The sequence below is a fragment of the Hemitrygon akajei genome, chromosome 5 (genome assembly GCF_048418815.1).
Source record: "Hemitrygon akajei chromosome 5, sHemAka1.3, whole genome shotgun sequence".
In the NCBI taxonomy this organism is placed as follows: Eukaryota; Metazoa; Chordata; class Chondrichthyes; order Myliobatiformes; family Dasyatidae; genus Hemitrygon; species Hemitrygon akajei.
Window position 1 is genome coordinate 197,332,772 of NC_133128.1, and position 13,252 is coordinate 197,346,023.

At 44.2% G+C, this 13,252-nt stretch overlaps 1 protein-coding gene across 2 annotated transcripts in view; it reads right to left on the minus strand.

Annotated features, from left to right (window-relative positions):
- slc15a2 (solute carrier family 15 member 2) overlaps nucleotides 1-13,252 on the minus strand; it is a 359,727-nt gene that overhangs the window by 241,246 nt on the left and 105,229 nt on the right. For both annotated transcript variants that reach the window (XM_073047618.1, XM_073047617.1), the window contains exon 6: nucleotides 2,399-2,498. In XM_073047618.1, the coding sequence (XP_072903719.1) occupies nucleotides 2,399-2,498 (100 nt within the window). The remainder of the gene's footprint in view (nucleotides 1-2,398; nucleotides 2,499-13,252) is intronic.

A 13,252-nucleotide genomic window follows, 5' to 3' on the forward strand; every position in this document is an offset into this window, starting at 1 on the left:
AAGTTAGGTCTCTATTCATTGGAGCGTAGAACGTTGAGGGGGGATTTGATTGAGGTATTTAAAATTTTGAGAGGGATAGATAGAGTTGACGTGAATAGGCTGTTTCCATTGAGAGTAGGGGAGATTCAAACGAGAGGACATGATTTGAGAGTTAGGGGGCAAAAGTTTAAGGGAAACACGAGGGGGTATTTCTTTACTCAGAGAGTGATAGCTGTGTGGAATGAGCTTCCTGTAGAAGTAGTAGAGGCCAGTTCAGTTGTGTCATTTAAGGTAAAATTGGATAGGTATATGGACAGGAAAGGAGTGGAGGGTTAAGGGCTGAGTGCGGGTAGGTGGGACTAGGTGAGATTAAGAGTTCGGCAAGGACTAGGAGGGCCAGAATGGCCTGTTTCCGTGCTGTGATTGTTATATGGTTATATGGTTAATAAAATAGATTACACAAGTACTATTTAAATGTCCATAGGGAAACATTAAGCACAGAATGTCTATTTAAAAAAGACACACCAAATCCAGGGAGAGATTGTCAACAGCCCTTAGAGTTTCAATGAATAATGTCTGAGTGATTCAAGTAAAGTCTGAGTCCAGAAAAAGTAATTTTACTACGAGAAGTACTTATCCACCGTTTTAGGAGGTCCGATCGGGTTCCGAAGATGACTGGATAGCCGGAAGACTTGCCACAAATGCTTCAGCTTCCTTCACTGATTTAAACCACTTGTATTTTCCAGTGTTAAGCTTGATTCGTAGATCGGCAGGAGTACGAAGAGAGGGTTTAAAACCACGATCAAAAAGCACTTTCATTGCGCCTTTAAACTCTGCGCATCTTTAAGGTCTGGGGTGCAAAATCTTCCACAAAGTGAATGATTGTATTTTGGAAAGAAAAAGTACCTCTGCGACGTGCCTCCATAACCAGACGATGTTTTACCTGGTATTGATGAAAGCACAAAATTACCGGTCGCGGGCGGGAGCCCAGAATTCCGGGGGGAACGTAGACCCTGTGTGCCCTTTCGAGCTCAGGCGGGTTCGGAAGCAAATCTTTCCGGAATATCTCACAGAGAAACTCGGCGAAAAACTTCACGGTTGATCTCTGTTCGGTGGCCTCTGGCAACCCAAGAATTCAGAGATTGCAGCGCCTGCTGTGATTTTCGAGATCCACCATTTTGAAAAGGAGCTTGATACATTTTTCCTCTAAGCTGGAACAGAGAGTCTCCAAGTATCGAACACGACTTTCTAAATCTTCAGAAGTCGAATCGATGCGAGATAAGTGTTCAGCATGTTTGTCCACTCTATCGTTGATCCGATCCAGTTTGGCTTCCAACTGTTTGAAAGCGGTTCTAAATTCCTTTAAAATATCGTCTCGGAGTTGTTCGAGCGCAGCTAGAGTCTCACCCGAGAGAGCCGGAGCTTCCTTTCTCCCGGATTTAGAACTCTTGCTAGACATTGTAAGGTAGATGTGTTCACAGGCAAGTAAAAGAAACTGAAAAAGTTCCTAACTAAGGTTTAAAAAATGGAGGACATTTAATGCAAAGATAGCGACAATAACGGAAAAAAAGTTTGGAGCAGCTAAGCAATCGCCATCTTACCGGAAGTCCCCGAAACGAGGAGTATTTGATGGCTTTAGAAGAATGAAGGGGGGGGTCTCATTGAAACCTATCGAAAATTGAAAAGCCTAGATAGAGTGGATGTGGAGAGGATGTTTCCTGTAGTGTGGGGGCCTAAGATCAGAGGGCACATCCTAATAGAGAAGTGTCCATTTAGAACAGAGATAAGGAGGAATTTCTTCAACCACAGGGTGGTGAAATCTGTGGAATTCATTGCCACAGATGGCTGTGGAGGCCAAGTCATTGGATATAGTTAAAGCAAAAGTCAATAGGTTCTTGGTTAATAAGGGCATCAAAGATTATGGGGAGAATGAGGCTCAGAGGGTTAATATACAAGCCATGATCAAATGGTGGAGCAGATTCAATGGTCTTAATGGCTAAAAACTGCCTCAATCTCTGAATGCCCCACATACCTGGTCCTCCTCAAACTGGTCAATCAAGGAATGCCCCACGTACCTGGTCCACCTCAAACTGGTCAATCAAGGAATGCCCCACGTACCTGGTCCACCTCAAACTGGTCAATCAAGGAATGCCCCACGTACCTGGTCCACCTCAAACTGGTCAATCAAGGAATGCCCCACGTACCTGGTCCACCTCAAACTGGTCGATCACCGAATGCCCCACATACCTGGTCCCCCTCAAACTGGTCAATCACAGAATGCCCCACATACCTGGTCCCCCTCAAACTGGTCGATCACAGAATGCCCCACATACCTGGTCCCCCTCAAACTGGTCAATCACAGAATGCCCCACATACCTGGTCCCCCTCAAACTGGTCGATCACAGAATGCCCCACATACCTGTTCCTCCTCAAACTGGTCGCCACCAAAAGCTGCTACACAGGGCTTGATTCCACCTGTACCCACTGCAATAAGGAAGAGACCGAACAGAGACAAGACCCTGTGAACAAAAGAAATTTGTTGTATTTTAAAGGAACTGACATTGCCTCCTGTCAATACTGAGTGCAATTTGCAGTTATAATGGCCAAACTGCGAAGAACTCTGCTTTCAAAATATACTCAGTGGCCACTTTATGAGGTACACCTGCTCGTTAATACAAGTATTAAATCAGCCAATCATGCTGCAGCAACTTAATGCAAAAAAGCGTGCAGCTGTCATCAAGAGGTTCCGTCCGCTGTTGTTCAGACCAAACATCAGAATGGGGAAAAAAATGTGAAATAAAATGACTTTCACCATGGAGTGATTGTTGGTGCTAGATGAAATGGTTTGAGAACTTAAGAAGTCTAAGGCTGGAGAGAAGGGCTGAGGAGGGAAAAAAGGATCACCCAGGATTGAATGGCAGAGCAGACTCAAAGGGCCAATTCTACTCCTATATCTTATGGTCTAAAACTTTCAAGAGGGTGAGTACACTTTATAGGCACTGTATATCCTGGTGTTTGATTACCTTCACTAATAAGACTGCAGCATTACCACTTGCTCTGGAACAGTATAGACAAGTAACAAATTCTTGGATGCCAACGATGTCTAGATTCCATAAAATAACTCAAGAAAACAAAAGCATTATTGTTGGAGATAGACTTCTAAGCAAGCATTTTAATTATTGTCATGTAGAACAACAATAAGATACAAAGTATTGTCGGTAAAACTCATCCACAAGATGTTCATTTTCCTGACAAATGTTGGAAGCATCTCTCACCAGCAGAGAACCTAGTAAGTCACTATACATACATGATGGTAATTAAATGTCACCTGTTTCTACATAACGTCATCAGACCTTCATAGCTGTGTACATCCAATCTGAATGAATCCCTCTGGTATGGTGGAGGGAGAATTAAAAAAACAGTAAAATTACTGTGAATGTACATAATGGGAATGGTTTAAAGCAAGTGTTACGTACCCATAACGATTTAAATGAACCAGCAGCAATAGACCATGCCTGGAGTCTGGTTTTGATGTTAAAACCACTGTCTTTATTATTATCTACTTAATATAGCAACTTAAACAAGAATAATCAAAAGTTAACAGTGTTATGAGTATACATATGTGTAAATATAACTCCCAAACTATTGAGCTCAGGGGCACCAATCTTAAAATCTTGAGATGGTAAGGTATGAAAGTTCAGTTTATCCACAGATTAAATAATGGGAGAGAGATATTTGTAATCCAAGGTGAATGCTGAGAGAAGGCATTTACGTCGTATTCCACAGGTACCACAGTGGTAAAACAGGATAATCGCCGTAGGTTTTATCCGTCGTCGTTCCATATCCACTTACAAATTATCACCAATAGTAGCTTATCACAGGGGTACCATCTTCAAAGGGAATTACCACCCAGGCAAGGGTTAACACATAGGTAGATTCCACAAGGTTGCCCTAATCACACAACAAGATAGCCACTTATCCATGTGCTGGGTCAATGCTCAACCAACCCTTGTGGGCACTCCAAAGTTCCAACCAGTGACCCCTTAGTCACTGGCTTCCTTCCATTGTCCGACTCCCACTGCGATTGACTGTGTGTAAGTGACTGTCCTTGCTTAAATCAAAACAAGCTGCGGAGTCAAATAGTTCCGCCCCTCTCTCTCTTAGTAAGAATCAAACAGGAGCCAAGAAAGTTGGTTGCTGACATCACTCAGGCACTCTCTCTTAAAAATGACAGTCCACAGCAAGATAAACCTAGGGGTTCATCACATGAGTCACTACTTTTTTTATACACTTGATACTCCTTTTGACCAGGCTTCTCTAGAGATGAGATGTGGCTCGTTAGCCCCTCATTAACAGCCACTGGACTCAGTGGTGAGAAAACCACCTCTCCCAGACTCCGCACATCTAGGATCGATATGACTTGAGTGCCACCAAACCCGGGAAGTTGGGGTGTCTTGTCCACCCAAACCCCAATATGATTGAATACCGTGTAACTACTGTTTCCGTCGGCCAGGTATTACAGACCGTACACTGCATACAGTTATAAAGAGAGTATATTTAGGAATGTTAACTAAACCAAACTGTTATTAAAAAAAGAAAAAAAAGAAAAAAAAATGAAAGGGTCCATCATAATTTAAAGGTTGGAGCTCATATTTTCCAAAAGTTGATGTGTTCAATGTACTGACTGCACCAACTTCTATTACTGATCACTGGTAGGATTTCCCGCCTTGGATTCCATTGAATTGCACATTCCTGTTGGATCATATCCTATGGCTGGTTCTCTCGAGCTTCTTCTCTTTTCATCTCCCGCCAGAAAGACCTCACCCAACCCAGTGTCCATCACAAAAACCTCTCTGCCCAGCATTCTCTAGAATCTTTTCCCAATTCCACCATCCTGATTGAATGACACTATATTCCTAAGCATGAACATCACAACCCCTTATCATAGAACATAGCATATTACACGCCCTTCTGCCCACATTGTTGTGCGACCATGTAACCTACTCTAGAAACTGCCTAGAATTTCCCTACTGCATAGCTCTCTATTTCTCTAAGCTCAATGTACGTATCTAAGAGTCTCTTAAAAGACCCTATTATACCCGCCACCACCACCGTCGCTGGCAGTGCATTCCACGCACTCACCACTCTCTGTCTGAAAAATTTACCTCTGATATCCCCCTTGTACCTACTTCCAAGCATCTTAAAACTATGTCCCCTTGTGTTAGCCATTTCAGCTCTGGGAAAAAGCCTCTGGCTACCTTTAACAGTAATCCAAACACTACCAGCTGAACGTACTGCTTCTACAGAAAACCATTGAGTGAAATACCCTACAACATTAACAGTAAAATCTTAAACAGGGCATTACACTCTCCCCTCACCAAAAATTGTCATGGTCCTCATGACTTTGAAATTTACCAACCCATCATTAATAATAGTCATTAAAAAAATCTGCAGATGCTGGAAATTCCAGCAACATGCACAAAATGCTGGAGTAACTCAGCAGGCCAGGCAGCATCTATAGAAAATTGTATAGTTGACATTTCTGGCCAAGACCCTTTGGCAGAACTGGAGAAAAAAAGCTGAGGAGTGGATTTAAAAGGTGAGGGGAGGGAAGAGAGAAACACAAAGTGATAGGTGAAAACAGGAGGCAGGGAGGAATGAAATAAAGAGCTGGGAAGTTAACTGGTGAAAGAGGTACAGAGCTGGAGAAAGGGGAATCTGATAGAAGAGGATAGCAGCAAGAAATAAAACAGGGGAGGAACACCAGAGGGAGGCGATGGTGGGCAAGTTGATAAGGTGTGAGAGGAAAAAGGGTACGGAGAATGGTGAAGGAGAGAGGGAGGGCATTACCAGAAGTCTGGGAAATCTATGTTCGTGTCATATAAGGTGTTGTTCCTCCAACCTAAGTGTGGCCTCATCAGGACAGTGGATAGACATATCGGAATGGAATGGAAAGTGGAATTAAAATGGGTGGCCACTGGGAGACACCGCTTGTTCTGGGGACAGGGTATCATTGCTCGGAGAAGAGGTCTCTTAATCTAGGTTGGGTGTCACTGATTTACAGCAGGCCACACCGGGAGTACTGAACAGAATATATGACTCCAATAGACTCACAGATGAAGGGTCACCTCACCTGGAAGGACTATTTGGGGCCCTGAATAGTACTGAGGGAGGTGGTGTGGGGGCAGGTGTAGCACTTGTTCCGCTTGCAAGGATAAGTGCTAGAAGGAAGAGCAGTGGGAAGGGACGAATGGACAAGGGAATCGCATAGGGAGTGATCCCTGCGGAAAGCATAAAGTGGGAGGCAGAGGGAAAGATGTGCTTGGTGTTGGGATCCCGTTGGAGATGGTGGAAGTTGCGGAGAATTATGTGCTGGACATGGAGGCTGGTGGGGTGTTAGGTGAGGACAAGAGAAACGCTATCCCTGGTAAGGTGGCAGGAGGATGGAATGAGAGGAAGCATGTGCGAAACACAGTTTTCACAGGAATTTTGTGATGTTGTGACCTTCAATCCATTTGTCAATGGCAGTAACACATCTCACTAGGGGATAGACGTAACACTTTGTTCCCCTGGTGCATCATAGGTCAGCCTATGTGGGGGCTTCCGGACTCTTTGAGACCTCCTTATCTCACCTTCCACTTCTTCACTCTCAATACACTCTTTGGGATCTTTGCTGTCTACTTGGAGATGCCTCACCCATCCATTACTTGTGCTTTCTGGCAATTTAGGTCTCCCTGCTGCTTGTCTGAGCTCAGCTTCATCCCCAATTTAGAGCCAAGCTTCCCTCCATTTTCCAGCTGCAGGTCTGCCTGTCCACCGATAGTTCCCCCCCACTACATCTGAGTGAACATGGGGAGGTTCGAGAATCAATTACTGGGGAGTTAGCATAAGGTAACTTATGCTAGTCCATACAGCATTGAGCAGTTAGGTCCCTTTCAGTCTCTCCGATTGTCTTTCTGTTCTCCCACTTCAGTGCAAAGTCTCCTTATGAGGTGTAGAGTGCGTGTCAGGCTCTGGGTCAACGTGTACCTCCTGTTCTAGACATAAAAGGTGGTTCAGATGTAGAATTCTGTCAGTCCCATTCTCACCTTCTAGCTTTACCCAGAAAACTGGAACATTTGACATCTGACTCTCCACTATGTAATGTGTAGCCACCAGTGGTCAGGCAACTTATGATTCCCTGATAGCCCCAAATTCCTTATTAGAACTCTGTCTCCAGGCATCAGTTGGAATAACCTAATCTTCTGATCATACCTCCTCTTGTTTCCTTGATTCTGCTTGGTAGCAGAGACCTCTGCTAGTTCATAACCCTTTTGTAATTCTTTCTCCATGTCACACACATACTTAAGATAGGTATTTGGTATCAGGCATTCCAGGAAATTTGGAGATTCCTGTCGCTCTAACAAATTCCCCAAGCTGTAACATGATGGGTTTGGACTGGGTGTACCACACACAGTTGCTCATTTGTACTTATCATCCAGCCTAGGATGGGCTTTCACTTTCTCAAAAACAGCTCTGAACACCGATTGAATGGACAAGGTTTTCAGAAAACTCTCTCCAATTCTCTCCTTACAGGGTTTCACTGGCCTCCTCACAGCAGGAATATTTGTTCCCACAAGAATGCAAGGGATCAGTGGTGTTTTTCAGTGGTAACTCATTGGCTTGTCCTTCCTTACATTCATGTTACACTCATCATCTACTTGCTATCTTATCCTCAGCTCTGTCATACTGGTTCCCATCCCCTTGCCATATTATTTTAAACCACTCCCATCAGCTCTAGTAAACCTGCCCCCAAGAATATTGGCCCTCCTCAAATTCAAGTGCAGCCCATCCCTTTTGTACAGGTTACACCTGCCCCAGAAGAGGTCCAACTTATCCAGAAGTCTGAATCCCTGCCTCCTGCTACAATTCTTCAGCCACGCATTTATCTGCAACCTCATTCTATTCCTGTCCTCACTGTTGCATGGCACAGGGGCAGTAATCCCGAGATTACTACCTTTGAGGTCCTGCTTCTCAGCTTCCTTCCAAACTCCTTGTATTCTTTTCTTCAGGACCTCCTCCCTTTTTCTACCTATGTCATTGGTATCACTATATACCATGACTTCTAGCTGCTCACCCTCTCTTTTCAGCATATTGTGGATGCGTTCAGTGACATTGAAGACCCTGGCATCTGGGAGGCAAACTACCATCCATGTTTCCTTTTCATGACCACAGAATCACCATCTGTCCCCTATTACTGTTTTCATTCTCTTCAGTTCCTTACCCTTTTGAGCCACAGGGCCAGACTCAGTGCCAGAGGCATGGCTGCTGTTGCTTACCCAGGTAGGTCATCCCCCAAAAGTACTCAAAATGGAGTATTTATTGTTGAGGGGGACAGCCACAGGGGTGCTCTCCACTATTTGACTTTCCCCCTTTCTCTCTCCTGACAGTCACCCATTTATCTGTCTCCTACAGCCTTGGGGTGACCACCTCCCTGTAGCTCCTGTCTATCCTTGCTTCACTTTCCCTCTCAAGTTGGAAGTCATTGAGCTGCAGCTCCAGTTCCCTAACTTGGTCTCTAAGGAGCTGCATCTCGATGCACCTGGTGCAGATGTGGCCATCAGGGAGGCTGGAAGTCTCCTGGGTATCTTATATCCGACACCCAGAACAGAACACAGGCTCTGTAAACAGACCCCCTATCCTCTCAAGAGTTAAATAACAAAAAGAATCCCAGCCTTGGGTCCCACTCCCTATCTGCTTTGTCGTACTTGGTGGCATCACCAGCCAATATCAACTGAGATACCCCAGATGTCAAATCTTTCCTGAAGTCCTGTAAAATCCCCGCCTGTCTGTCACTTCAGAATCAAGTTTATTATACCAGCATGTGTCGTGAAATTTGTTAACTTAGCAGCAGCAGTTTAATGCAATACATAATATAGAAGAAAAAATCAATATATAAATCAATTACAGTATACCTATATGGAATAGATCAAAAATTGTGCAAAAAATCAGAAATAATAACATTAAAAAAGTGAGGTAGTGCCCAAGGGTTCAATACCCATTTAGGATGGCAGAGGGGAAGAAGCTGTTCCTGAATTGCTGAGTGTGTATCTTCAGGCTTCTGTATCTCCTACCTGATGGCTACAGTGAGAAAAGGGCATGCCCTGGGTGCTGGAGGTCCTTAATAATGGATGCTGCCCTTCTGAGTCACCGCTCCTGGGTGTTTTGTAGGCTAGTATCCAAGATGGAGCCGACTAAATTGACAACCCTCTGCAGCTTCTTTTGGTCTTGTGCAGTAGCCCCACACCCCACCACCATACCAGACAATGATGCAGACATCCCACCCTGCAAAAACTCATTTCAGGAAGGTAGCACCACCACCCCGACCTAAGATGTTGTGGTCCTTAAAATAAATAAAAGCAAAACGTGTATCCTTATTATATTGTCTTATGCAGAAAATGTGACATTAAACTACTTATATTATATTATCATGGAGTAGTCTTTTTATTCTATTACAACTTTAAGCAAGTCTACAGGGAGTTTGGCCTCATCACGTAGGACATCAATACAGTAACTCCTTAGCAGCTAGCCAGCTAGTTTAAATAACACTAGCTATGCTAATGAATGAATGACACCTGTTAAACTCACCTCAACATGTCTTTTACAGTCATTTACCCCACCACGGGCAAACAGTGCAGCGAGCAACACTGTCATTATTTTTGACCCCTATTAGGCAGGGGTACACTTTAGTGTAGTCTGGGGTGAAGTACGTTTTATATTTTCTTTTTTTGGAACACTCTGCCATGGTGCTGCAGGACACTAAACTGAACTGATGGACAATGAAAGAGAGACAGAGGTTGACTATAAAGCCCGCCCACAGAGAAAACTGATAGGTCTACTGGGTCCAGTGTTGTTTGTCATATACATTAATGATCTGGATGATGGGGGGGGGTAAATTGGATTAGTAAGTATTGTTGGGGTTAATTCGGGACTGCCATTACAGGTCAGGAGTGGCTCACGTAACACACATAATGTTAGGAGGCTGGAATGCGAGGGAGGGGGAGCGAAACTGGGGACCCCGCTACATCGAAACTACTAGTGTCACGCGATTCAGTAAACAAAAGAAACAGGTAACTCGTGAGCATATGGCTGCGGGCCAATAAGATGGACACAAGTGCCCGATATTACCTAATATGTAGCGGGGTTGTGCTGGGGGGAAAAGGGGTATAAATAAGAGCAGATTGTAAGGGGAAAACAGAACGCCTTCTCCAGCGACTCCGTGGATTCGCTGTGCCAGTTACGAATTCTGCAATAAAGCCACGTTTTGTAATATTCCGGTGTTAGTTGTCTCTCTTCCTAAACGAACACAGGGCAGAATTTCAAGCCCAACAGTATGCAGAAGATACTAAGATAGGTGGCATTGTGGATAATACAGATAATACAGAATCTGAGGCCACAAACCAGGCACGCCCAGGATCCTCTTCAGTTTGCGTATAAGGAGAAGGTGGGAGTGGAGGATGCTATCACGTATTTGCTGCACAAATCACTCTCTCACCTAGATGGGGTCAGTTGTGCTGTGAGGATTACATTCCTTGACTTCTCTAGTGCCTTTAACACCATCCAGCCCAAGATCTTAAGGCACAAACTAACGGAGATGGGAGTAGACTCTCACATGGTGGATTGGATAGTGGACTACTTGACAGATAGACCTCAGTATGTGCGGTTGGGAGACTGTAGGTCTGACACGGTGGTCAGCAGCACAGGAGCGCCGCAGGGAACCGTACTCTCTCCGGTCCTGTTCACCCTGTACACATCAGACTTCCAATATGATAGATAGATAGATAGATAGATAGATAGATAGATAGATACTTTATTCATCCCCATGGGGAAATTCAACTTTTTTTCCAATGTCCCATACACTTGTTGTAGCAAAACTAATTACATACATATAACTCGGAGTCCTGCCATGTGCAGAAGTTCGCTGATGACACGGCCATAGTGGGGTGTGTCAGGAATGGACAGGAGGAGGAGTATAGGAAACTGATACAGGACTTTGTGATATGGTGCAACTCAAACTACCTGCGTTTCAATATCACCAAGACCAAGGAGATGGTGGTGGACTTTAGGAGATCTAGGCCTCATATGGAGCCAGTGATCATTAATGGAGAATGTGTGGAGCAGGTTAAGACCTACAAGTATCTGGGAGTACAGTTAGACGAGAAGCTAGACTGGACTGCCAACACAGATGCCTTGTGCAGGAAGGCACAGAGTCGACTGTACTTCCTTAGAAGGTTGGCGTCATTCAATGTCTGTAGTGAGATGCTGAAGATGTTCTATAGGTCAGTTGTGGAGAGCGCCCTCTTCTTTGTGGTGGCGTGTTGGGGAGGAAGCATTAAGAAGAGGGACGCCTCACGTCTTAATAAGCTGGTAAGGAAGGCGGGCTCTGTCGTGGGCAAAGTACTGGAGAGTTTAACATCGGTAGCTGAGCGAAGGCGCTGAGTAGGCTACGGTCAATTATGGAAAACTCTGAACATCCTCTACATAGCACCATCCAGAGACAGAGAAGCAGTTTCAGCGACAGGTTACTATCGATGCAATGCTCCTCAGACAGGATGAAGAGGTCAATACTCCCCAATGCCATTAGGCTTTACAATTCTACCGCCAGGACTTAAGAACTTTTTAAAAGCTATTATTAATGCTTTTTGAGATAGTGATTTAGATGCATATCATATTTTTTACTGAGTTAAGTATTGTATTTAATTAGTTTTGCTACAACAAGTGTATAGGACATTGGAAAAAAAGTTGAATTTCCCCATGGGGATGAATAAAGTATCTATCTATCTATCTAATGAAGTAGGTTTTCAAAGCTTGCAGAGAGATTTAAGCCAGTTAGAAGAGTGGGCTGAAAGATGGCAGATGGAGTTTAATGCTGATAAGTGTGAGGTGCTACATTTTGGTAGGATTAATCAAAATAGGACATACATGGTAAATGGTAGGGCATTGAGGAACGCAGTAGAACTGAGTGATCTAGGAATAATGGTGCATAGTTCCTTGAAGGTGGAACCTCATGTGGATAGGGTAGTGAAGAAAGCTTTTGGTATGTTGGCCTTTATAAATCACAGCATTGAGTATAGGAGTTGGGATGTAATATTAAAATTGTACAAGGCATTGGTGAGGCCAAATTTGGAGTATTGTGTACAGTTCTGGTCACCGAATTATAGGAAAGCTGTCAACAAAATAGAGAAAGTACAGAGGAGATTTACGAGAGTGTTGCCTGGGTTTCTGCATCTAAGCTACAGAGAAAGGTTGAACAAGTTAGGTCTTTATTCTTTGGAGCGTAGAAGGTTGAGGGGGGGACTTGATAGAGGTATTTAAAATTATGAAGGGGATAGATAGAGCTGACGTGGATAGGCTTTTTCCATTGAGAGTAGGGGAGATTCAAACAAGAGGACATGAGTTGAGAGTTAAGGGGCAAAAGTTTAGGGGTAACACGAGGGGGAACTTCTTTACTCAGAGAGTGGTAGCTGTGTGGAACGAGCTTCCAGTAGAAGTGGTAGAGGCAATCAAGTCACTTTTATTGTCATTTTGACCATAACTGCTATGTACAGTACATAGTAAAAATGAGACAACATTTTTCAGGACCATGGTGTTACATGACACAGTTCAAAAACTAGACTGGACTACGTAAAAAACAACACAGAGAAAAAAAAAACAACTACACTAGACTACAGACCTACCCAGGACCGCATAAAGTGCACAAAACAGTGCAGGCATTACAATAAATAATAAACAGGACAATAGGGCAGTAAGGAGTCAGTCCAGGCTCAGGATATTGAGGAGTCTGATAGCTTGGGGGAAGAAACTGTTACATAGTCTGGTCGTGAGAGCCCGAATGCTTCGGTGCCTTTTCCCAGATGGCAGGAGGCAGAAGAATTTGTATGAGGGGTGCGTGGGGTCCTTTATAATGCTGTTTGCTTTGCGAATGCAGCGTGTGGTGTAAATGTCCGTGATGGCAGGAAGAGAGACCTCGATGATCTTCTCAGCTGACCTCACTATCCGCTGCAGGGTCTTGTGATCCGAGATGGTGCAATTTCTGAACCAGGCAGTGATGCAGCTGCTCAGGATGCTCTCGATACAACCCCTGTAGAGTGTGATGAGGATGGGGGGGGTTGGAGATGGACTTTCCTCAGCCTTTGCAGAAAGTAGAGACGCTGCTGGGCTTCTTTGCTTTGGAGCTGGTGTTGAGGGACCAGGTGATATTGTCATTTAAAAAAAAATTGGATACCGTAGATGT